The 26,021-nt window shown below is 41.9% G+C and overlaps 2 protein-coding genes across 2 annotated transcripts; both read right to left on the bottom strand.

The window, feature by feature from the left end:
• Positions 1–525: 525 nt before the first annotated feature.
• LOC147257666 (aminoacyl tRNA synthase complex-interacting multifunctional protein 1-like) lies at positions 526–5,401 on the bottom strand. Its single transcript, XM_086210239.1, has 4 exons — positions 4,977–5,401; positions 3,761–3,969; positions 3,246–3,414; positions 526–2,668 (listed from the first exon to the last, which is right to left on the bottom strand). The coding sequence occupies exons 1-4, from the start codon at positions 5,347–5,349 to the stop codon at positions 2,505–2,507; spliced, it is 915 nt and encodes a 304-aa protein (XP_086066365.1). The 5' UTR covers positions 5,350–5,401; the 3' UTR covers positions 526–2,504.
• Positions 5,402–6,353: 952 nt separating this feature from the next.
• rnf150a (ring finger protein 150a) lies at positions 6,354–24,724 on the bottom strand. Its single transcript, XM_086211736.1, has 7 exons — positions 24,094–24,724; positions 15,570–15,820; positions 14,065–14,136; positions 13,810–13,892; positions 13,573–13,669; positions 13,282–13,492; positions 6,354–11,472 (listed from the first exon to the last, which is right to left on the bottom strand). The coding sequence occupies exons 1-7, from the start codon at positions 24,545–24,547 to the stop codon at positions 11,273–11,275; spliced, it is 1,368 nt and encodes a 455-aa protein (XP_086067862.1). The 5' UTR covers positions 24,548–24,724; the 3' UTR covers positions 6,354–11,272.
• Between the last annotated feature and the right edge of the window lie 1,297 nt (positions 24,725–26,021).

Below are 26,021 nucleotides of genomic sequence, written 5' to 3' on the forward strand. Positions count from 1 at the left end.
CAAGTGTCTCAAAGCCATTACAAGTTCTTTTGAAAAATGTCCCCAACGCCATGTTCCTAGCATCACTGTTCCCGCTCCCAGGCACGACGCCATGTTTAAGTGCATGGCAAACATGGCGTGAAATAACTGGGTGCCTTTTTTTTTTTTTTTTTTAAAAACAAGTTGGCATGTGGAGGCTTCAAGATGCTTACATAACTTCAGGCAAGGCGTGTGGAGGACATTTCATGGTTTTCTTAGGTGTTGTCTTTAATTTCAAAAATTGGTCTCCAGTCACTTCAGTTGTTTGGAGGGTAACTGCAACACACTTTCTCGTGAAACTCCAGCAGGAAGAAAAAACTTCACCCAACCTTCCATCAGCATGAGAGAGAGTAGGTAATGACTGAATCTTCATTTATGGGTGAATTACCCCTTTAATATTCAGTCTACCATGGTAATTTTGATGGTAAATGTCTGTCTATATTGCCCACTATATAATATGAAGTTAAACACATTCAGTAAATTACAACCTTTTTTTAGGGGGGGGGGGGGGGGGCATGAATAAAATTGGGCTTTGACAATTCTATTTCGACTCTACAGAACGGACGAAAAACATTACAGGAACCCAACCACCATAAGAGGTGCACAGCTGTGGGGTTTTCTGTCAGGTTTCTTTGTGACTGTATAAAAACAGGATGCAGGAAGAGCAGGATCGGGTCTCGGGTTCAAGTTGCTGTTAACTTTCCCTTCTGGTAACCACACTGAGCGGAGAGGCTGTGCCCTCGTGCAGGGCTGACACCTTCACGCGCCTTTTGTGTTTGTTGTTGTGATGACTCGAGTGGTGAACTGTGCCGACTATGGTTTCCTCTCTGGGTTTGTACATGAGTGGAATCAATTGTAGGTGGGTGGGGAGGTGCCAGTACATTAATATAGACACTCCATGACCTTTTAGCAATAGAAAACTGTATTGTTGTTGTATTAGTCAACACTCAGTAGAGTCGGAGATGAAAAGCCCCTTTCTCCTGTTTGGTAGATCGACTTCCTTACAAAACAAAAAAACATCTTGGTTTTTGGTAATTTTACAACAGTGGGGGGGCTGGAGCCTATCCCAGCGGCTTTCGAGCGACAGGCAGGGTTCACCCTGGACAGGTCAACAGTCCACCACAGGACCAACACATAGAGACAGACAACCATTCACACTCACAGCCACATCTACGGTCAATTTAGAGTATCAATCAGCCTCGTCCCCTCTTGATGTCTTTGGACTGTGGGAGGAAGCTGGAGTACCAGAGAGAACCCACACAGGAACAGGGAGAACATGCAGACTCTACACAGAAAGATCCCGTGCTGGAGCCTGGAACCTTCTTGCTGTGAGGCGACAGTGCTAACCACTGCACCACCGTGCCGCCATCATTTCTGGTTATGTGGGGGAAAAAAAACAATACTACAAACAATAATTTTTGACAAGTTTTTTTACATCATTTGACTCGACATAGAGTTCGATGTGCCAGCGTGTCTTCCTGCACTTGAAAACCAGAATAAATTATGAGTAAAAACCACGATAACAGTTCTTGAACTGAGGTTTGTAAGTCTACAAGGCTACAGTTCTCTCAATAACATGTTAAATAAATGCAAAAACTTTAAAATGGAATCTATTATTTTGTCTTCTGTCTATTCTGTCTGCCTTCATTCTGGTAACTTCTTATCCCAACTTGTGGAACAGTTAAAAAAACAACAACAACTACTCTTGTTTTAGTACATGATAAGGTTGAGGAACATCATGTCTTTGACAAAGGGTTCCATTTTTTAAGTTCCTGAATCACATCCTCATTTCTTACTTGCAGATTTCTCAGTTCTTCCTGTAAACAGGAAGGATAGGAGCCTTGGAACGTTGTTCCTCATCATGTACCAGCTGATACTAACACAGAACATAAAACCTAACGTAGCTTCGTACAGTAGGAACAAAGTAGCTTTACAGCCCAGCTGAGGAACATTTTAATAACAGCAGAACTATTTTTATTATCAGTATGAGGACACATCTGTGCTGGAGTTATGTGAAACTGAAGTCCAAAGTAAAATCTTCAGTAGCCTACTTTTCCAGAGTTTCGTCCACTGACCACAGTGTGTCATGGGAAAGCAGTTATGTTTTCATAAATATTCCCCAACCAAATAAAATCTGTTTGAAGAATCCCCCTCTTCGCTGCACCACGGTGGCTATGACTGTGAGCTCGTCCTCCTTTCTTCCTTCAACAAACTCCAAACTCAAACATATTCACCGACGCTGTAGTGCCCTCATTTGGGCGAATACAGAACTGCAGGTTTGCAGAGTAAAGCCGCAGCAGCAGTAATGTTCATGTTTGTTCAACAGAGGGCGACGTGCTGGTATGAATCCCTAGAGGACACCTGTTTGACCCTCCCCTCCTTTGCTGCACTTATAGGATCCATTCTTGTGGGAAGGTTCTCAACAACATTGAGGAACCCATCCAGCTGCAGCGATTTACACTCTTCCATCATGCAGCTCTGTTACTTTACTTGATTTCACAGTCGCTCATGGTCCGGGACCTGCACACTCCCTTGCCCGTGACCTCAAAAGCAGCACCCTTGTAGGTCGCGATGCACTGGGCGTCTGTGCGTAGGTCCGGCTGGAGCTCCTCCCACACCTTTTTGATGTTCAGCTCTTTGCCCGGTTCACCTGGAGTCAAGAAGTCAGTTTGATATGTTAGAACTTCATCTATGCTGAAATTTGTCATGTCAGATGTACAGATCCATGTCTGATTTGTTCCGCTTATCTACGGTATGATAACGTCACTGCATAACCTACTCAAACACAGAATCTGCAGGCTGTAATAATCTGCTGTAACGGCCTCCAGTCTTAAAACTCTGAGAGATCATAAAAAACTTCCTGCAGGGATTTTCTCCTAATTAGCTCCGGGAGACCAGTGAGGTTTGGTCACAAAGGCCCAACTCAACTGAGACGTGTTTGACAGGATTGTGGAAATCGCTCAGGGGGGAATGTCATATTTTGAAAATGAAAGCCTTTGACAAACTGGCTGCAGAGCCGTACGAAGGGAGTTCAACAACATCATTCATTTCAGGAGTTTAATACTGCAGGCTGTAGCACAAAGGCAGCTATATATTACACCAATTGTCATTCAGAAAGGGAGTATTATTCACAAATCATGTACTCATGAGCAAGTATCCCTCACGTCATGTGGTTGCATATTAAACTTGATAGTCATGGGTGTTCGACAGCAGAGGAGTACCAGTACCTGGAAAGCCCTGCAGGGTTACTCTGTCTCCTGGTACTGCTCCACTTGGAGGGTCAAGGAGTTCGACCTTGTGTGGTGAGCTGGCACACATCACCGAGGCCTGGGAGACCACTCCCCTCATCTCCACTGGCTTCACATTACACAGCAGAACGACCATGCGGTTCTGCATCTGCACAAGGGAGTACGAGATTAAATGTGGCTTGTTAAGAGTACGGCGGTGGAGGAACGAGGCCTGACTCGCACACTGTAGATTAGTTACACCGTTGAACGTTCAAGCATCTCGTCTCACAGTCAACTGATTTTTTTTAAAAACGGGTTTTTGGTTAAATGTCCCAAAAAAGGTTTGTAGCTCACGGTAGTTTAAGACAGTTTGACATTTGCCACTACAGCATTAGAGATGTCCGAAAAAAACGGACTGAAGCATTTGTATGTCTTTTTAAAAGGAGGGTGCTAAAGAGTGCCTTACAAAAACAGAAAAAAATCAAATTCATTACACTCCATGCATCTTAAGTCACCTGGTCTACAGGTACATGTCCGGCCAGCTCACTGACCACCGTCCTTGGACGAGCCTCTCCAAGATCGACCTGAAGTACACACAGACTCCCCGGTTCTGGGAGCAACCTGGTCACGGTTATCTGTCCAACACGCAGGTCCAGTCCAGACACGTCCACTCTGACTTCATCTGAGGTGGAGGCTGATGGCTGCTTCTTTGCTGTCTTCTTTCCTGGCAGAACAGGAAGACACAAGCAAGAGCTTCAACACCAATCTAACCCCTCTCCAAAGTGCTTGGAGTTTTCTATCATATTTAATAGCGATACACAATATTATTGGTTCATTAAACTCAGGACTGACAGGTTTGTATTCAGCCGCAGTCTGGACACCTCTGTTCAAGGTCACATTCATTCTCGTTCCACAGCTAATGGCGTATTTCAGCTGGAACTCATTAATGAGCTCATCAAAGCCTTGAGATCAAAGCTGAATGTTGAAGGTGAGATCACAGTAAGGTGAAATTTAATAATGTGTCCTCGTAACTTTAGATCAACAAGCTTCATTCATGAAATGCTTTCACTCACAAAGAAGTTCTCACACACGATAGGCCCTTTTTAAGTTTCAGTTAGTCCCACAGAAAGAGTCACTGTTTAACTCCTTGCTCCTGTCAACTACTTGTCAAAATTTGGCTCCAAGATCTTCATGATAATGTGCCTTGATGGCACGAGGTCTGGTAGAAAGGTTAAAACCATCATCATTATATCTTATCGCACCAGTGCAGGATCAAGTGTTTGGTCTTTCTGTTGCAGTCTCTTAGGTCCCGGTCTGTGCAGCATTGAAAGTTGTTCTCAGCAGTTCCTGGAGTTTAGTGGATCTACTGACATGGAACCGACAGTGTGAGGGGATCTTGTGGTTAGATTATGAATCAAACATGAACTCACTGAAGAGTTTTCTTCACCCTTCTGCTGACAGCGAGTTTGTCAATATTAGAGACAACAATGTGTTTCCTACTTTCTGGTTCTTTCCTGTTGCAGCATGAAATTTAAGCCATTCAGTATAAAAAGCAACAATTAATGACCTCAAGCACATTTGGGATGCAGTGCTGGTTGAAAGGGAGAAAATTCCTGCAGGCAGGTTCCAAACAGGAGAACTAATTTATACTTTTCGCAGAAACCATATTCTCATTTATGTCCAACAATATGTTAAACTCCTGTGTGATTGCCAAATCCCCAATAATCCCACCATTAGGCTTGCCGTATAACGACACTCGGCCGCGGAAGCCCATCTCATGGAGCTCTCTGCGGACAGTGCTGGAGCTCACGCTTGCACCGGACGCGGTCTGGAACTCGGAGGTGAGCGCTTCTATGGAGGGCAAACACTTCTCCAGCGCAACTTGCTCCAGCACATGACGGTCCTCCTCTTTGAGCTTGTGCGGTCGTCCACTCCGGGGAAGAGGCCTCGTTATTCCCCCACGCTTCCACTTTAAGATGACCGCGCTGACGGTGGACCGAGGCAGGTTTAACAGAGCCGAGATCTCTCGCACGGACTTCTTGCACAGGTGACATCCGACCACGGTGCCACGCTGGAAGTCACTGAGCTCCTCGCTGCGACCCATCCTCCTCCTCCTGCTGTTGCTGTCTGCAGACGGTGCTGCACTCTCCTCCTCCTCCTCCTCCTCCAAAAAATGTCTTCTTCTATGGTTTGTGACAGTTAAGATGCAATTTCGCACATTACTGACCTCAGCCGGATTAAAAAAATACATATTATACTGCATTTGTCCGATGTAGATGTACCTTATACCATGGCGAGACGAGACAATGTAGTCCGTCAGCATATCAGTACTTTGGAAGAGCCTGACTGAATGTAGACTTATGGTGTACTTCATGTGCATTTTTATCTAAAATCAATCAATTATGTTCGACAAATGTAAATAGGCAAATTGTCTAAATGTCTTTACGAAACACCTGATTTGTTCCAGTCATTATGTGTCAAAATATCATAAATCCAAGTGCTATAACGGTATGATTCAGTCTGTGTGCTATTTCATATTTTTATTTATTCTCAAATATTCTAGAATTAGACTGGCGACCTGTCCAGGGTGTACCCCGCCTCTCGCCCGTTGATGCTGGGATAGGCTCCAGCCCCCCCGCGACCCTTAATGTGTAGGAATAAGCGGAAGATGACGATGGATGGATTCTAGAATTAGGAGAACACGAGTCTGTTTTCAGATATTTGACAGGTATATAACGCATAAGCCTGTAGCATATAGAAACAGAATAACTTCCATTGCAAGAAATAGAACTGGTCCAAGAGGAGCTTTTCAATTTTATGTTGACATCAGCTTATAGATTTTGCATCTATCTAAAATATACAGAAAATAGTTCAAGCTGCTGCAATTAATTCATAAACTTAATCTAATGAACATAATTTGAATACATAATAATTGTAATAAATGTAGACCTAGACTTTAAGGTTCATTAACCCTGGTTTATGGAGTAAACCCTGCTTCTTCTTTCAGCAAGAAACAAGTTTATTAAAGTAGAAAAAAGTATTATAACTCACTAAACGTGCATCCTGGTATAAGGAAAGGAGAGTGACGCCACTATTCGTACTTACAATACTTTAATATTACAAAATAGCACTGCTGGGTAATATAGGGTGCAATATATAGATACTCCCCCACCCTGCATACACAATAGTATAGATAAAAGATCACAACTTTATACAATAAGCAACAGAGTCACGTGCCAGGTTCAATACTGTAGCACTCGAAAGCTGTACATGAACAAGACTTTCTCAAGTCACTTGGTAGAGTCGAGTCCCGTCGGCTGCAGGGATAAAGTGCAGTAGGTTTACACCGAGAGAAAACACGAGACAACTGAACAAAACAAAAAAAACAAAAAAAAAGGATGATAGCATTAATTAACAAACCACACTGAATTAAGAAAAGCTTTTATGTGTACAGGTGTGTATTTTCCAAATTATTTCATAGTACTTAAAAGACGTTTTCTGGATCATTTCATACTACCTGGAATATCGACGCAGTGTTCAGATGGTTAGTTCAGTTTGAATTCATTCACTTTTTTGTTATGAGCGTCGCAGAAAAAAAAAAAAAATCAGGAAATGACCTGACATGTTGACCCTACCTTTGAGGTTTTAACTGTTTTTTTTAAGCTCGAATGTTTTTATTTTTGTGCATATTAACTATACAGTACATACAGTATTAATTCTTGGCTAGGGCTGACCAGTACAAAAATGGATTTTAAGGTAATGTTTTCCGATAAAATATGGAAAATAATGAATAGGCATTCAAGGAAATTTATATTTTCCCGTTAATCATTACAAATTACATTATTGTTTCTTGGGAAAAAAAGTCCAAAAAGTATTTATTGAGTGCACTCAGGTCTACTGTTTAAATTTCCCTTTAGATCCATCTATTCTTTTATTTGAGCTCTAATTGAAATAACTGTATTGAAATACTGTAAACGGACAAAACATCTTGGTCACATTTTTAAGTAAAAACAAGGCCTCAATCCAACATGTTTCCATTAGGCAGTACAGTCTGAACCAGGTGGTCCGGCACTGAAAATGGATGAGATGTGTTTTACATTGTTGCTATACCAACCAAACAAAAGCAGTTTTACATTATTAAATGTGAAAAGGAGTCAAGATTAAAATACTCAAAGCCCGATAATTTGAAGTGCAGACGTGAGGGAGGAGGCAGGGATGATGAGGACAGCAGATGTCACTGTTGCTGGGTGATTTCTGGTTTAGTTCTTATGCTGTTCTGTCTGTTATCCATCATTATCCATTTGATTTATTTCAACATACAGAGAATTAAGGATTCTGAACGTTACACAAATGCATTTATATCAGGCTGGCAAGAATCAGATGCTTTCTCCACTGGTATATTCAAAAGACGCAGAGCTAAAGGCAAACCATGCTCAACAGGCTTTTTATAAAACCACTGAGTATCACATTGTCTAACAGTTATATGAAATGTACATTCGTTCCATGCAAATAACACATTGGATTTTACAAACATAGCTTGCATGTAGAAGTGGAGGCTATGTAGCAACAGTTGACGAACTGAGGTAAACTGTGCAGCTTTTCACTGCTGTGAAACTGAAAGGCAGTATAATAACACACTGCCGTCAGAGCCAAAACAGTATCCCTTCTTATTTCAGGGACTAGAAAGTAGTTTTTATATCTATCAAGTTGCTACAGCCAGTAAAGTATTCGAACAAAAACCCCTTGAAGATGGTAGAAAAATACACTGTTCCCCTCCCATGAAACATTTGTCCATCCATTTAATTATCCTTCTGTGATTCAGCCAAACAGGAGAGGGTGGACATGTTACATAACCAGAGGCAGCAGGGCATGATGGAAACAGTGACTGTGAGAGAAAGCCTCCAGTTTAATTCCACAGGCTTCATCGATTCACTCGCTGGGTGTGTGCTTTGCTAGTGTGCAAGTCTGCAGGAATGTGTGGAGACAGATCCCATCAAATATCCCATCCTGCTGTTCTTGTTCAGTAATTAGGAAGCGGAGGGACACGGAGACAGCGAGACGATACAACGCACAACAGAATAAGTGACAACAGAGACAATAATGGCCATGAATTAACAGTCATCAAGTCTATGACCTTGTTCAGACTGCAGGCAAATCTGATTTGTTATTCAAATTACACTTTCGTCAAATTAGGTCTTTTTCTATCTGCACTCTTATTTACGAGCGGAAAGACAAACGTATGGCAGCCAACATCTGTGGAGAGACAAGTTGTCCGAAAACACTTTGAAATCCTATTTGAGAGTCCAGACTGAGACACATCTGTAGGAATCTGATTCAAAATCTAATTTCCAACCACCTCCAAATGAAGTCTGGATCAGATTTGCAAAAATCAGATTTCATGTGGTTTGTCCACAATCGATCTGGATATACAAAAAATAAATTAATTGGTTAAAAAAAAAAAAAATCAGATTTGGCCCTGCAGTCTGAACAAGACCTCAGAGTACATCCAAGCAAAGCTGGCTAAATTTGAAAATGCAACTTTATTAGCTGCCTTGATCCTCCAGACTCACATTTTTCTGACCTGGAGACGGAGCTACATGGTTCCCACCGTCTGACGTAGATGCTACACGTTATAATGCTGTATGTTTGAGGTGTCACTCAGTATTTTCTGGTTAAAAGTGCAAAATGAACGTCCCATTCCAAATGTGGACGTTCTTCAATTCAATTGTATTTATAACTATTAAAAAGAGCATTTAAATACACAATGGAACTCACAAACGTGTCCTTTCTACAAACAAAACAGGCCATTTTATGGAGATATAAAGGTTGTTCAGTCAGATGGACTACAAAGCGTGTTTGAAAATCTATCTGATATTATAGCTACAGATAAATGAACTCCCTGTGTATGCCACAACAAAATTAATTTTTTGGTTTATGCGGCTTAGAAGGGCTTGAAAGGTGCTTGGATTTTGTTTTTGTTTTTTTATGTATAAAAACACACTGTTAAGCATCTCTGTTTATACGAGGCGAGCTTATGCATCACAAGTCAATCTTGCTCACCCAGCAGTCAATCGCTTTCTCTCCTCGCAATCAATTTAAATGAATAATCATCCGGCAGATCACTCGAACAAGATCCTAAAATAGAATCGTAATCATTAGTTTTCTAAAGGAGTGACGCAATGTCTACACAATCTACAGCAGAAGGAGATACTGGCCGATGTTTTATTGTTGCACAGTTTGAGCAACGTCTTTACCGCTTGACAAACTGCAATAAGACGTCGCTGTATTCAACACGCTTAAAATGGTCACAATCATCCAGCCACACAATCACATTCTATCTATCTTTCTTGTTTAGAGAGATTAACAGCTAGAATCAACCAAAGGAGGGCAAATAGTATTAATGTCTGTAATTAAAAAAGCCCATCTAAAATTAACATTCTGGTGCTGTCCCTGGTAGCTGCTGCTTACACCACTGGGGGGCGCTGCTTCCTTGAACACGACCCTGGCAGGAGATGTACAGAAATGGCTTCCAGCATTGAATAAACGAGAAACATCCGCCTGGGTTTTTAGGGTTGGAGAGAGAAAGAGTGATGTATGAGGGTTGTCTTGGAGGGAAATTACGAGGCTGACTCTCTGTCACCTTTCACACGCTCACTGACATCTTGAGACATCATCTTAAAAGGCTGCATGCATTTTCAAAAATGAGCCTGCTTAATGTGGATGCAGTCACAAAACTATGACACAACCGTTCACATGTATGCCCTTCTTTCATTTTCTTAAAAAAACAACAACAACACCAACAAGCTTTTCATGCCGCTAAGCACGGCATTATTTCTTACAAAAACACACGTTCAACTGATGTAAGCCATCCAATCTGTGTCCCTTGATATTTCTACGAGTTTCATATCATAAACAGATTCGGTTGGTCTGTATGACAGCTGAGAGAATCAGTTTGCATGAAAAACGATCTTTAAAAACACTACCGATAAACTTGGCACAATGACTTGTTGAAATGTTTATATATTTGCTGGCTTGACAAGTGAGGATCGTTGGGCTACAGCTCGTACTGAAAACCCGCCAGATGTCGATGGTGCCAAATGTATTTGCCAGCTGTATTTAGCAGCAGTGACCACATACAGTGGCTAGCGTGATCTCTCCCTCCTGGCTGCAGGGAGAGATCACTGGCATGTGTTGTGAAAATCAGCAGCCATTATTTTCAAAGGCTGGGTGGGTGACATCACTTTAAACCGTTTGTGTAAAGTTACGATTGTCATATGTGTGAGGAGAGAAATATGTTGTTATAAAATGAAGATCACATAAATGAGAGAGGGAGGGAGAGAGAGACACAGAGAGAGAGAGAGAGAGAGAGAGAGTTACATATAGAAATTTAGAAATTACAGCATAATTTGTGCATACATATTCAAACTCCTGGATGTCACTTGACCATATCAGCTTAAAGATCTAGCCTTTCAAAGCGTAACAACATACGAAGTTGACAAAGAACTGCTGGCAGGAATTCACACCAACTCACAAAGTCTGAGAAACTGCTGCTTTAAACCGGATACCAGCAGTGGATCCAGGTCACCTCAGTAGGGCTTACTTCTGGAATATTTTGGCAGTGATCTTGTACCAACAAATCTATACATATTCCTTGTAATTAAAGCTTCAAACTGGAATTATGGAGTCGCCTCCATGCCCTTATCGTGTCCAACAGCAGTTTTGTATGCCCTCACATTAACAGGAGGGGTGCAGAGATGGCCACCGCTACTGTATGTAGATTTCAGGATGTGGAAAATGATCATTAGGCCATCACAATGTACCAAGTCACCACAGCAGATGGTGAAGAGTGACTGTAAGACAAAGAGCAAGCAACATGTCTGCAGATGCAGGAGCAAACCTGTTTTTCAGTCAGTAAAGACAGGAGGGGATGTTTTTGTGCTGCCATGTGTTGTATTGCTTCGACATCCATCTTCTGTCATGTTGCATCCTCCAGTGGCTGACAGCGTGGCAAGTCTTTGGGGTCCCAGTCATGTGGTTCTGCTTGGATCCTCCTCCTCCTCCTCCTCCTTTTCCTGGCGGCTCATGCCTTTTATTCGTCTCTGCTTACCTCCAGATTTGACCCCGTTGCCTTCCTGCTCTGTTGACAGGTCAGCTTCAGACATGCCCACCTCGCCGGTCATGATGAGAGAGGTGTCCGACTCACTGCTGAGAGGCAGCTGGTGCTCACCTGAGGGAGAGAGGTCATTAAAACACCATAGTACGATGTACTCATTATCTGATTTCTGAGCTCCTCTGAACAGGAACAACTTTGTTCTTTGTTAATGTTAAAAAATTGTTCTTTTTGTCTGTGATACGTGACAAAAAAGAGTGAAAATAATCAGCCGTGCAAGAATGCATTACACTGTTAATCTAAATTTAAGATAGAGAAAAGTAAGATAAACAGTCCATTGCTACGTCACAGATTTTTGAAAGAAACTAACAGTCACACAAAGAAATCCAAGAGAGGAATTTTGTCCTTTCATGAAAGAAGTTACTAGACAAAAATACACGGCTGAATTTGGAGAGGATCAGACTTGGAATATACCAACAGCCCTGATTATTCAGGCGCAAAATTGATATTAAAATGCCCTGCCATTAGTGTGTGAATGATGGCTTGTGGTGTGAAGTACTTGGAGCGGTCAGAGACTAGAAAAACACTTTCTAAATATATTCCATTTAGTCAATTTAACTTCCAACACAGCGGACAGAATTGTTCGCTCCGCTCATGCAAACCGCCTGTTTCTCATTAGTGCCCCCACATACGACAGATCCCGTCTAATTTACATTCCAATTAGTCTTGAGAACAATACCAGCTCCAAGTGCACTAATCACAGCTTGTCAAGCACACAATAGTAAATAAGTCTCCGCTAACAGCTGTTCTGCACCATCAGGATGAGAAGCAAAGGAGAAAATCAGAATGATGCAGCATTTCCGTTTGTTTTAATTGTTCGGTTTTCAAAAGACTCTTTAGACTCAGTCACATTGTCTTTTTTATCCCTTCTGATTCCAAGAAAAACAGTTGTTGACTCCAACAAGTCCATGTTACAACAGCCAGGAGCACTAACACACTGTAATGACCTTGACAATGACCCCACAGAGGCTGGATATCCAGGACTCCCCTCCCGGCAGGGCTGAAGAAGACCCACAATTAAACCCAGTTGGCCTTGGTTCAGTCCACATCGGAGCAAATATTTTCCTGAGGATTCTGAGGAATCAGCTGAAAACTTTTGCTTTTTTACTGGAAAATTATTTACAACAAAAATCATATTCTTCACTCTCAGTGTTATTACTGGCTGGGTGGAGAAGACTTTGGAACAGCTTTTAAACCATTATACAGAGAAAACGTGAAACATATACCAAACATGACATAAAATAACTGGAAAAAGCTGTTTTAAAAATCCAGCCGTGTACACACATGGTAGCAATTACCTCAGTATTTTTTAAGTCCTGGCTATTTCCCTGTACTGCTGCCTTTGGTGGCAAAGTGACCTGAAAAACAAGTGTGTGAGCATGTACAGTACATGTCGTTGCACACATATAACACACCATGTGGTGCTAACAGCTCACAGGCTTTATTTGAGACACAATCCTTTGGCGATTGCATAAGGTACACGCTGTACATGTATTTGTATTTGGGTTAGCTTGTGACTTTCTGGGATAGCAGCAGTGTTCATTTCTTCTCGCAATGCCCAGGAGAATTGGCTAACCCTGACCAGGTGTCCAGGCCGGTGGCCTGGTTTAAGCTTTACAATGAAATTTCCAAACCCCAAGCACACAGGTAGAGAACTGGTTTTCTCGGGCAACGCCAAATCTATCACCTTACGCACATTTCTACTGAGACAGAGCAAGGTATTTTATAAGGTGATGTTAAACAGGAAACAGTCAAAAGGACATGACTTCAGTGCATTAGCTAATGGAGAGTGAACTTCCTAACTCCCAGTTCAGCTGTCAAAACCCCCTCCTCGCCGGCTGCTGTCAATACAATGACTGAACTCACTGCTGGCGATGATGTAGCTCTCCTCGGCTCGTGGTGCCCTCTCTGCGTTGTGATAGACCTGCTGCAGGTCTATCCCCCTGTCGGCTGGATCCAGCACCACCGAGCTCTCGTTCACTGTGATTTCACTGGCCCCGCTGATGGGGTTGGTGGGTGGGCCCCCAACTGACATCTCATAGTCTGGAGGAACCTCATTGGAGCAATCTGCATTGAGCTGGAGGAAATATTGTACTTTCATGTAAGCTAAGGAACAAGTTTCGTAGTACATCAAAAAATAAGTTGAAAGGAACTTACTGGAATGCCCAAGGCTTTGAGTATGTTCATTTTACACATGGGACATGTGCGGTGATCTTGTAGCCAGGGGTCTACGCAGTGCTTATGGAAGACATGTCTGACCAAACAAGACGGCAACACACAAGTTATTAATCCTGTTAGAAACCGTGTCCTCGTGAAAGATGCAAACAGAGACACATGGTTGTTTCCTACTGAGCCTCCTGTATTTACACCAGCAATAAAGCAAGCAAGCCTCACCTGCATGGTAATACCCGCACAACATCATTGGGCTTATAACCTTCAATGCACACTGCACAGTTGTCAAAGTCTGACTCAGTCTCCTAAAATCAGAAGAAGTACAGTTTCAAATAATCACACGACACAAGCATGATTTCTCAACTAAATCTGCATGTTCATTAACCAAATATTGTCAATTTTTTTGGGTGAATTCATGCAGTTTCCTAATGTATCACAACATGTATTAAGTGCACTGTTTGTGTGTGAAGTTTTCACCTTGTCTCCTTTTTTAATGGTGCGTACTTGAAGCTTGCTGATGGCTTTTTTGGCAGCGTCTCCTAAGCGCCTCTGTGCAACGACACACACACACAAAAAAAGATCATTATTTGTGGTCAAAGAGCAGTCTGTGACACAGTAGCATGGAGGATTGTCGATACATAAAAAAAAAACCTCTATGAAGTTTGAACCAGCGACACTGAACGTCACGCGTCACTCCACAGTCCAGGATCAGGCAAGTGTCTGAGTTTATCAAGTGAAGCCCTTGCGTGCAGGTTTACGCAGAGTAAAATCCAGCTCTAGCAAAGGTGCTTCTTTGCACTTTTCTGAGACAAAATGCCTGATAACCTGAGAATGGAAATCTTTCTCCTTCTTTAGACATAAATTTAATTTCCAGTGCAATGATAGCAATTTACCATGTGTGTAAATAAAATTGCTTGAGTTCTTCACACAGAAGCACCAACATTACCTTTAGCTCATTTAGCAGATATATCAGAGAGCAATCACCCACTAAACCACAGTCATGAAAACAAGTAAACCAAAGACAAGAAATCAACACCAAACTCTTGCTCTTAATAAGTAAGAAAATAGCAGAATCAAGTCAAATTCCCAACTTCAACACTTGGTGGTATAAGAGGAGCTGCCAGGACGGCAAAAGTGAAATAAATACAGCTGGCAGCAATAGGCTTGAAAATGTGTTTTAGAAATATTGACTTCCTGGAAACATAAGAATGAATACTTTAAGATTTTAATATACCAAAGAATACCATCAAAGAAAATAATGGGCACGCGTACAGTTCAGACCTGTGTGACTGTGGGAGGTATTTGTGTGTGAGGAATGACTGTGACAAAGCTACCGATGTCAATACGGCAATATATCCGGACGTGTTTGACTGCATTGCACAAAAAAACAGCCATAAAAAATAACAGAAAGATTGTAAAACACTGGTTGAGGGATGAAACACTGAAGAAGGAAACTGGTTCACAGACCTGACGGGAAAGTTGTTACCTTCAAAACAAACGAAGAAGCTCTGTTTGGAGTCTGTTTCACTTTACAACGTTGCCTTAGGAACACATTGAAAGCAGGCTGGCTGCTATGGGAGACTTCCTCGTAGAGCATAAATCAATATAACTAAAAGTGAAAATGCAAACAATGTCCATCACGGCAACAGATCTTATAATAACAGCCACAGTGATGTGCTGTCCTTGCTGAAGTCACAAAAATGTCACCGGTGGCCATTCATAACACCGAGACAGTGAGGGCAACATTGGCTCTGTGAGGGCCAGAAGCGGAGTTGGTTGATGGTTCACTGGTTTGCAGTGACTCTTTTAAACCAGCTGTCAGGCTAATTCTAGCCTCTCCTTGCAGCCTTACAGGCCCAACACCAGACGGAAAAAAAATAAAGTAAATGGAGAGCAGAGCACTGTTGTATGGTCAGTATCTCATCTAGACAGACATATAAATCAGCTGAAATAGTTTTACAAACAGCACACAGTCACTGTACCTGGTTGCGGTCTCGGGCGTTCGCGTAGCGGAACCTCTGGATGTAGTAGAAGACAAGCCAGGCGAGGGAGATGATCATGAGAACGATGAAGGAGATGGAGACGAACACGACCGACGTTCTGCTCACGTACTTCTGCAGGTTGCGGGTTCCTATCGTGATGTACATTGTGACCACAACGTGTTGGTCTAGCAAGGCCACAATCTCCCGACCTTTGGGCTCTGGGATCATGATGGCCACGATATCGCCTGTACCTACACACACACACACACACACACACACACACACACACACACACACAACAGACAGTACCAGGTTAGATACTCAGTAGATGAATCTGAGTGTGTGTATAGTCTATAATTACACACAAGCTACTAGAAATGCAAAACTGAAGTGAAAAAAAACAAACAGTTTAATACACAACCAAAGGCTCAAAAGGACAGAAAAGTTATGTTAGGTTATGTGTGTCCAATAAGTGTGCAGCCAAGACACACACACACACACACACACACACACACACACAGATGGCTGTTCTCATTGAGAAGGTGTAGAGAAGGGCTCAGGCGCCAGTGACTACGAGTGACCATCGTTATTTATGATATTTATTCATTTCAGCAAAGTGCGAGTGTCTCTGGGTTTCTTGTCATCTGTTGCTTATTTTTTTCCTTCTCCTCAATGTAAAAAACGACATCCACTCCAAATCATGACCCTAACCCGCAATAGACAGAAAAGACAAAAAAAGTTGAGCCATGGGCTTGCTGACCTGTTCACACCCCCAAAAATTATACATTCAATGATCTCTAGTTCTTGACTGACTCTCAGTTACTTTAATGCATAAAACAGCTAAAAATGTCAGTAGAGAAAGCTTTGAAATGGCAATGACTATAAAATAAAATAAAACTTAAATAAAGAAGGTGTATAATAATCAGCTCTTTCCCTTCACTTGTAGCGCTGTGACGGCAGTGTTTTTCAACTGAGTAACGATTATCCTGGTTGAACTGAATCAAACAGTTTGGCATGGAAACAGAAATGACTCCTGCAGCGAATCATTAGCTAAACACAAAAACAACAAATGAAGCAGAATTCAGGTCACTGAGCAAACCAGACACAGTGCAAATCTCTTCACAATGTTTGGATGTCACCTGGATTTTGGAAGGCTAAAATGCTACTCAGGCCTACTGTAGAATGTCATTCATGATACACAAATACAGTCAGTGAGTGGATCTACTTTTTAGAAACATGCAAAGTGGCAGCCCTGGTATATAAAACAATTGTTGTTTTTCTTGTGTAAAGGAGGAAACTTGGGCAGGTTGCAGGGAGCTTAGGCGGACCAACTTAAGCCTCGCCCTCGATGTCAGAGGACTCCTGCCTGCAGCCATCTGTTGCTTCGCTTGATGTGCACCAAGAATTATGCATTTAAGAGACTTCATCAAGCACAACTCAGGGGCTGCGAAGGACGCAGGAGGAACACCACTACCTCTGCTGCTAGTCATTATAGAACAGGGATAAAATGTACACTTTTCTGAGTGTCATTTGCTTCATCTTCCATTTTTGTCTAATCCCTCTAAACAGTTCTGTGTCCTTATGTGATGGATAATCTTTGCAAGCAGCCGCTTGGCACTCCAAATGTTAGTGCAACTGTATATGTGCACCTTTTGAGGAGGTGTTTCAAAACTTAGAAAATATTAATAGAAATTATAAACACAAACAGAAATTATAGATCTGACGCATCATTATCACAGATATCTATAAAAATGTTTAAAAAAATGAACAAAGTTACAATGACAAAAACACGTTTTAAATCATTTAATAACAGCATTTTCATTTGCTAGTTTATTTTTCAACAGTAAAATACCCATATACTATGAGTATGTGGCTGATTGATCGTCCACTTCACATGAGTACTAGCTGCTTAAGCAAACACACGATTTCCTGCAACATCAACAGTTTCCTGTTCATCGGGACACAGTCCAAAAAGGGTGATGTCACGTCCGTGAAAGCATTGAGATTTAGTATAATACAAATCACAATCTGACAGTGAGGGGATTGGTGGTGGTGGTGGTGGTGGTGGTGGTGGGGGGATCCGCTTATGTTCCCAGCGCTGTCAATCAAGTGATCAAACTACAACCCCTTTTCCTTTTTCCTGCTTTAACAAATCCCAACTCAGTTTTATTTTTTTTCCTCGTGGTCATGAACATTTCCTGTCACATACATAACCTCTAGAATTCTGACACTGGTACCAGTTTCAATAATCAAGAATCTCTCAGTGTCCTCTGTCAATTTCATCTCCAGGGATGGGGAATGAACTCATAGCAGCCTCCATTTTGGGGTGGGATGTACTGTTTAAATGCTGTGTATACACAAAAAATTGCATAAGCATTTCTACACAGATAATAGGTATGATGATGATGATGATGATGATGATGATGTGCTGCTTCGTTCTTTTTTACTTCTTTGACATTCCAGAGTTCAGAACTAATTAAAGCGATTGCTTCAGACACAGTGCATATTTCATTCTGATGGTGATAGCGCAGCCAAAACTGACAAAAAAAGCAAAAACAACACATTAAAAAAATGCCCGGCTCTCCTCCTCTCTTCGTCTTAAAACATGTTTTTAGTTTCACACTCTGTGAAATTGCAGATTTGCTGTCTTTTTCAATGAAACATCTCAAAATAATGCATGAACCACTTAGTTAGGTGTGTGTCAACCTCCTTTACATGTGACAGGTACCTAATAGACCCGTTTCACAGCAGAAGTTCTGACATTGCAGGGTAAAAACAGGTGTATATTAAAAACATGATTATGGACCAGTTCCATTTAGGTGAGCAAGCATGATTCATATCATGGCTGTAACGTGTAACATGACCATAACCATTTACAGGGTTCGTAGACAATTTTACCAATAATTTTTAATGACTTTTAAATGCAAAAAGTCTGTTTACATATAAAAAGTAAACAGAAATTCATGACAATGTTCCAGCGTATATTTAACTCATGGTAATGATAAATGATAAGCTATGTGTTTATGTACAACACAAACATGTATTAAGGGAAAGCAAATCCCCCAAAAGAGATTTTCACAAGTGGGTCTTTATTGTACAGCACATATAATCTAATATCTAAGTGTTCCTGAAGCAAATGTCCACTTTTCCAACATTGTCTTGATTTGTTTTTCACAAACTTTTCAACAACCTGCATGAAACCTGAATTTATTTGATCAATCCCACTTCTGTTTACCTGCTATTTCCTGTCAAAATGGAGGCTGAGAAGTGCTGCTCCCTGAGATTCATAAAACAGACCCCTGCCTATGTACACAGCTTTAAAATGAGAGACTGTGAAAGCACATTTGTGTCTTTGTGCTTACAAATGTGGTCATGGATCACTTTTACGCTCCGATCTCCTGGATGGTTGATCTGTAGCTGTCTGCGGGTGAGAGAATGACACAGGTTCCGGGTATAATAACCATCTTTACTCTCAGCCATGAAGGAGTGAGGTTGATGTTTTCAGGAGCTGCATCAACAGCCTGCCTGAGCAGAGTTACATCATATTCCCTCTGCTGCCTGTTTATGGCTCGAGCTGCATGCAGTCACACAGAGGCTCCCCATGGTGCTTCGCTGGCTTTATTCAACCTGCCTTCACCAGCAACACCTCCTGTGCAGCATGCCAGAGCCTCAGTGACAAATGCTACTGCCCTACACTGAGCTATCAGCACACTCCCGTATATTATCACAAGAGAGAGCATTTAGTGTTTTCCTGCATATTTTCAGGAAGTAGGTGCAATGTATTACTGCTGTCATGCTCATAAATCCCTTTATGTAACAGGTCCGCTGTAAAATCTGCACAGCTGCTATGTTTTATACGGCCAAGGTCAAAATGATGTCTGTCAAATGGTTGTGTTTTCCTGCCTGTGCAAAGACTTAAAATTGTGATATGTTTTCCAGTGGTTTAGTTTACGTGGCTCACAGTACACAGCTTTGACACTTTGTCAAGAATATGTTTCCATCCTGATCCGTGATGTTTTGATATGAGAGGGCGTGTACTTTTCATTCAAAACCTCTTATAATGGTTTTTGTGGGAACTTGTATCAAACAAATGTGTTTTCTTAAGTCTGTAGAATATGATGTGTAGGCAGGTCTCGACTGCAGCATCGCAACAATCAATTCTAAATGGTATTTACACGTAATGAGCCTTTACAAAATATTGCATCTTCTTACAATTCGGAAATTGCAGCTGGCCATATTGCAATTTTGATTAAATTTGGATTAATTGTACAGCCCTAATTCTAATGTTGTACTTTTAATTTCAGAAGACACATTCTAAATAGTTATATTTACAAAAAAGCAACATTTTAAAATTAACCATTTGAGGAGGGATGATGATGAAACACACTACATGTGCACCATCCCTTAGGAAACAGCTACAAGTATTACTATGCTGCATGTACACACACACAAACACACAGACATAAATCACACACACACACACACACACACACACACACACACACACACACACACACACACACACACACACACGTAGAGTAATCCAGTTGGCATACTACCCTGGTATTATGAGGGCTGCTGACTCAAACTGTGTGTATGCTGGAGCTTCTAAAGTAAACTGTCCAACAAAGAAAACAAAAGCTTGTGTTTGGACAGCAAACAGATGGTAATATGCCACAGAACACCGCAGTGAGTCCATAGACACTCTCCGCCTGTCACACTTTGTCACTCAAGTCAGCTCTCTCTGCCGCTATGAAAATCATTCGGTTGACAGGTGATTTCACAGTTTCTAAAAGGAATGTTTGCAAGTAGGTAGATGCAAAAATATCTTGCCTGAAATCTGTCAGAGTGCTGGCAAGAGTCCCTTACAACATAAATGTATGCATGTCAACAGTGAGCTGCTACTCTTCATGAGTGTAACCCGAGATACACACCCTCCTGTCCTGGAGATTTATGGTTTTATTAAGCATGACCATATGGTGGAGAGGGAAATCACTGCAATCCAACACAAGTTCAAAACTGGTGTCAAATGGCACATAATTTTAACAATTACACTATTTCTGCCAAACTCCCTCAAAGTTGCTGATGCATGACCAGCTGCATGGCCGGCAGAAATAAGGAAAGGCATAACAAGGCATGTAAGATTTGCCTAAGCCTGGACTCTTATCTGCTTCTTCACCGTGACGCAGTCAGAGCAGACAAAAATAGCGGCCTCTAAAACTGAACAGGAGGGCTGTGTCTGAGAAAAGAGGATGGATGAGCCAAAAGATCCTCAGCCAACATGTGGGGCAAAAGGAAATACTGGAAATGGGTTAGTGGACACCAACCAGTTTAAGTGCTCTGGATTCAAATTCTCCAGCAGTCTGGATGTGCTGCAATCTCTTGATTAGGACAGAATTCATTGATAATGGCTTTGTTACTTCTCCTGAATATGAGTGAAGTACCTGCAGTTTAAGGGGTGGATAGGGTGACGTCCCCTCCCTGACTTTGATCTCTGAATGCTTTGATCTCAGTCTTTTCAGTTCGCCATCGAACGACTGATGATTGATGAGACCAACTGAGAATTACTGTCTTTTATAGGATTTGATTACTTTTCTACGGAGGAAGACTTTGATAGGAGCGCTGACGGGAAAAAGAAGTCTCCAGACCACCATGGTAGGTTAAAAATTCTACTGTGACAAAAGTCTGCGCTTTGGCATGAAAAGAGTTAACTTAAGAACAGCTTTTGTGTCTCTGGCAACTGTGGATTTTACAGTCCAGCTGTGTTGGCTCTGGACGGAAAAGTGTTCCATTCTTGATTTGGCAGCTTCACCTTCAGTCCAAGAATCAAGACTTTTTCCCTTTGTCCTTGCACTCCGTAACCCTCCTCCTCACTCATTGTCACAACTCGCCAGACTGCGTATATCTGCCTCTTTAAGTTTAGATCCATGAAGTTGAAAGCACAACAACTTTTTAAGCGTAAACTGTGGTTCAAAAGCAAGGATGTTGATGGAGTGTTGTACAACTTCTCAACCAACAAAACAAAAAAACAACAAGCTGGCACACGTATAAACTGTTGCAATATACTGATGGAAAAATTACCACTGCGTGGCAAAGAAATCTCCAAAACTCAGCTCAGGCTTGTCATTATTTTCAGTTATTGAACCAGTTGATTCATCCCAGGTTGAGCACTATTAAACATCTGCTCTGATATTCCTGACAACTCCCAGGGAGTTGCAGGGAGTTTCAATTTTCTTGACAACTTTAGTATAAAGGGACTTTCCTTAGTAGAAAACAACTCAGTCACTTGACTTTATGTCGTCAGGTGTTGAACGCATTTTGTTTGAACATCTGTTTCTTTTCAGATCCTTTTGTCAAACAGCCGTCAGGCATTGTGCTGTTGTCCAGCAGCAGCGTGTCAGCCAGCCACACCTTTATGAAAACGAACAACAGGCTGAGAGTACATTTCCGATGGAAATTCAGGTTGAGTGGAAAAAGGCTCATCTCAGAGCTCAAGTAGACGGACTCAGAGTAAAACTACACCAGCAACACACGGTGGTCGTGAGCTAAAACGGGCATGAGGGGTGAAGAAGCTTTAGGATTCAACTAAAAACTAAACCCAAAGTAGAAAGAGTGTAAACACGTGACTGAAAAGAACATGAGGGAGGATGCCAGGTAAGGTACGGTCTGTTCTGTTTGGAGCAACAGCATATTCTAGCGCAACAGGTAGCAACAGGTCTGCTAGCAATTGTAACTTTACAAAGCTTCTGAGTTTTGCCCACAGGTTGCACCTGGAGTTGGGGCTGCAGGGATATGCCAGTCAGGAGGTGTAACGAGGTTGCAACACTGAATGGCAGTTATCAAAACGGGAACCTTTGCTAACTACAAGTTCCAACCTCAGCCTGCACATCACCTGTCCTCTCACTCTTCCACAGGATGGCTTTACACGCCATCAGAAAAAAATGGCTTCAAGTTTCAATTATGTCAACAACCTCATCCAGTAAACATGCAGTTCTATCAAGATCATTATTTTCTTTATAGAGGCAGAAAGTATGGCAGAGCTGCTGGATCACATTTGACTGCACAAATATAAAGTGGCTGGTAGACTCACCAGCCAGCTCCTGGAACATCAAAACCCACAGAAAGCTTCATAAGTCACAGTGAAAAATGCCACAGTAATGACTTCATCCTCCCAACTTACCATCGCTTTAATTTATTATAAGAGAAATATTCTTTTTGACTTACCGTATGAACGCAGGCGGCCGGTTTAGGCAAAACCCTGCTGATGCTATCAAAGATTAATTCCCGACTTAAAACATTCCCTGAATTTTGTTTCTATCAGCACATTTTTAAATATTCCAACACGTTAAACCAATCTAGTAGTCAGAATAATCAACTGATATCTTTTTTATTCATTATTATCCTACCTATTGTGGTTCTTCTTTTTTCTCCTATCTAATTATCAAGTTACAAGACAGGAAATCAGCCCCGCACTTTAACACTGATTGTTCTGTTTTGTCATTGTCTGGTTGTTAAAGTGTGTGTCTGTCCTTCTCAATATGGCTCCTGAGTCCTTGAGGAATGGAATTCACTGCTGGTAACAGTGAATGACAAGCAACTTGAATAATAGCAGCTCGGATTCATTGCAATGAGTTTATGCAGAAACTCTCTTTAAAAGATCCTGACAGTTGGGACTACAGTCTGTGTGTTTGAGGACATCCTGGATGGATTTTGTGTTTTGTGTGTGTGAGCGCGCGCGCGTGTGTGTGTGTGTGTGTGTGTTGGGTGTTTTATTGACACATTTCCTACACGACTGCTTTTAGACGCAAAACTGACAGAGCAGAAAGTGATTTTTACTGCTGTTGATCTCCGGCTTTATTTGGAGGCTCCTACTCTGCAGCCTTTGCCTCACTGTGACAGTTGAAATTGTGTGTTTATGTGCCGATTTGTGTCCTAAAGTCTTATTTTTCTTGGAAAAGCCCGCAACTAAGCGGGGACTCCCAGCTTCAATGTCTGCCCTCAACAAACACATGAAGTGGAGCTTTTCATCAACATATAACCGATAAAAAACAGTGAGAAATATTTGGGTTATTTAACAGTAATAACAAACTTTTGGTCAGAGTTTATTACTCTGTAACAAACCATAATAATATGACAACAAACTAAACTTGTAGTACTTCTAGAGATATTATTAGATTTTAGTACTGTATGTATTGGTTTTCAATGTTCAGTAATAGGAAAACTGACTGACTTTAACAGGATCCACAACACATCCTGAAGTCAGTTTGTAGATCTATACCAGCGGGCACTCATTCAAATGCTCAGGGAGCCAAGGCACTGCTACTTTTCTACTCTGTCAAGACTTCAATTGATTATCTTGCTGAAGAAGGGTGGTGAAAACCGTAAATCCTGTCCAGGGAGGCAAGTAGTTAGTGGCACTTGTTAGGTGCTGTCAGGCCTCTGTCACACACGCCTGGACACCCATAGGCGGATGCTTCCAACAGTCCCTCTACGTGATGGCAGGCAGGAGTGCGGGCTGACTGACCTGAATGGGGCATGGTGATGGTGTCGTTGGCACCGCTGGAGCCCACATTGTATATGACAACAGCAGAAGCGTTGAGATTTGCAGCATTCCGGATCTTCTCGCGGTATGTACAATTCCCCGCAGCCACCAACGCCACCCAGGCAGTGTTGGGAGGCACAGGAGTCAACCTGGCAGTTGGGTCGCACATCTGCCTGTCCTGCAGCAGGGGCGGCACCAGAACCCGTCCTCTAGCCTCTTTTTTTGGTGAATGCTCGCCGTACCGACCGCACTCGGTTTTCTCAGTCCTCAGCTCGGAGGTAACGGGGTCCAGGTAGGTGATGTTGACGAAAGCTGTGTACCATTCCTCCTTCTCCGCCACCGTGAAGTCAAGACACAGCAAGTGCACGAAAGAGAACGACAGAAGCCACGTCGAGAGAGCCAGACTGCGGCAGAGTCGAATGAGAGACGGGGCCATTGCGCGGTCGGCAGTGGACGGACGAAGAGCTCCCTCCCTCCTCTTAAAGGAGGCCAACTTTGAACATAGGTGAACCCCACCAGGACGGACGCCGAGCCCGATAACCGCGGTGCCCGAGGAGTTGCTGGTCCACTTGCAGAACTCTACTACACATCACCACCTGCAGGAGAAGAAGACTGTTGTTGTTCACCGCCAGCTGCTCCGAGATTGGCTCGCTGGTCGCGGTCACGTGACCTGGGCGGGGACAAGGTTTCTGTGACGCCCCGCGGCACGTGGAGCTGCTGTCATTCAAAGGTTTTACTGACAAATGCAGAAATAAACAGTTGTAACTAAAAATGTTGCCTCACAAACCGAACTGCACTCTAGACAGTCGCTCCAAAACGATAATTAAAAAAAAATCTTCACATTTACAAACTCTAATCTGTAAAGCAAATATTTCCTTTTCTGATTTATGACTTGTGTTGCTTTATATTAACAGAAAAAAAGGTAAGACTGACAGTCTTTTAGCGTTTGTCAAATTTTTGTGACTTCATGTATGAATTTTGGTGCGAATCGAAAGCAGGAGAGGAGGAGGAGGATATTTTATATCTGGATAAACTGCTGGAGCCTCAAGTGTCACCTGAATAATCGTGTGTGTAATAAAAGCAAGCAGAAGTATTGAAAAAAGTAAAATGCTTTTCTGTTTTTCATTATCAAAGAAGTACATTTTGAAATGATATAAAATTTGTTTTTAATTTCTCTCCTTTTGAATATTTTTTTGTTTTTTCATGCATTTTTGCGTGTTTTGCCTCACATATATTGAACTGACAACAAACGTGATGAAACATGCCTAAAAATATCCTGAACAGACTCTCGTAGACCATCAGTTACGATTAATTAAAATGACGTGATGATTATACAATATTTTATGTGACCTGTGTTTATTTAAAAAAAAATTATACGCACAGGGATATAGAACTGATATATTAACAGCAGTTACGTAAGGGAGCAGTTTCCATCAAGTTGGTATTTAGAAGTATTTATACACTTGCACTAAGGAGCTGTCTTAGAATGAATAAAACTAATAAGTCCCTTTAAGTAAACTCGGTTGTGAGCCCACATGAACTTAATGATGGCTGCATGAAAGGTTCCTCCATTCAAACCAGCTATTTTATCAATGATTTCTAACTATTTATAGACTAATAAAGTTAATTATAATTCCTCAGGAGTTACTGCAGATCTGGTCGCTGCTCGTGCGGACCATATGGTGCGGACGACCGGCCCGGGCTCAGAGCGGTTTTTGTTGGCTTTTTTCCCCTTTTTTTTAATGCCTTTGTACAAACTGTACCGCTCTCTGCTCTCTTAACTGCCCCCCCCCCCCCCCACGGTGCTAAATAAAGTTTTCTGCATCTGAATCTGAATCAGAGAGTTTGATGCAAACATCTTAAGACTGTAACGTGCTTAAGTGTAGACGATCACAAACATGTTACACATA

The sequence above is a fragment of the Aulostomus chinensis genome, chromosome 8 (genome assembly GCF_037954235.1).
Source record: "Aulostomus chinensis isolate RoL2024-O1b breed Wild chromosome 8, RoL_Achi_v1.0, whole genome shotgun sequence".
Taxonomy (NCBI): domain Eukaryota; kingdom Metazoa; phylum Chordata; class Actinopteri; order Syngnathiformes; family Aulostomidae; genus Aulostomus; species Aulostomus chinensis.

Coding starts and splice junctions, on each gene's coding strand:
- LOC147257666 (XM_086210239.1), bottom strand. CDS start 5,349: ATGGGTCGCAGCGAGGAGCTCAGTGACTTCCAGCGTGGCACCGTGGTC. Junction 3,970..4,976: donor GTTATACGGCAAGCCTAATG/GTGGGATTATTG, acceptor CTGTTCTGCCAG/GAAAGAAGACAGCAAAGAAG. Junction 2,669..3,245: donor AACCCTGCAGGGCTTTCCAG/GTACTGGTACTC, acceptor TCTTGACTCCAG/GTGAACCGGGCAAAGAGCTG.
- rnf150a (XM_086211736.1), bottom strand. CDS start 24,547: ATGGCCCCGTCTCTCATTCGACTCTGCCGCAGTCTGGCTCTCTCGACG. Junction 13,893..14,064: donor CCATTAAAAAAGGAGACAAG/GTGAAAACTTCA, acceptor TTCTGATTTTAG/GAGACTGAGTCAGACTTTGA. Junction 11,473..13,281: donor GAGCTACATCATCGCCAGCA/GTGAGTTCAGTC, acceptor TCTCTCCCTCAG/GTGAGCACCAGCTGCCTCTC.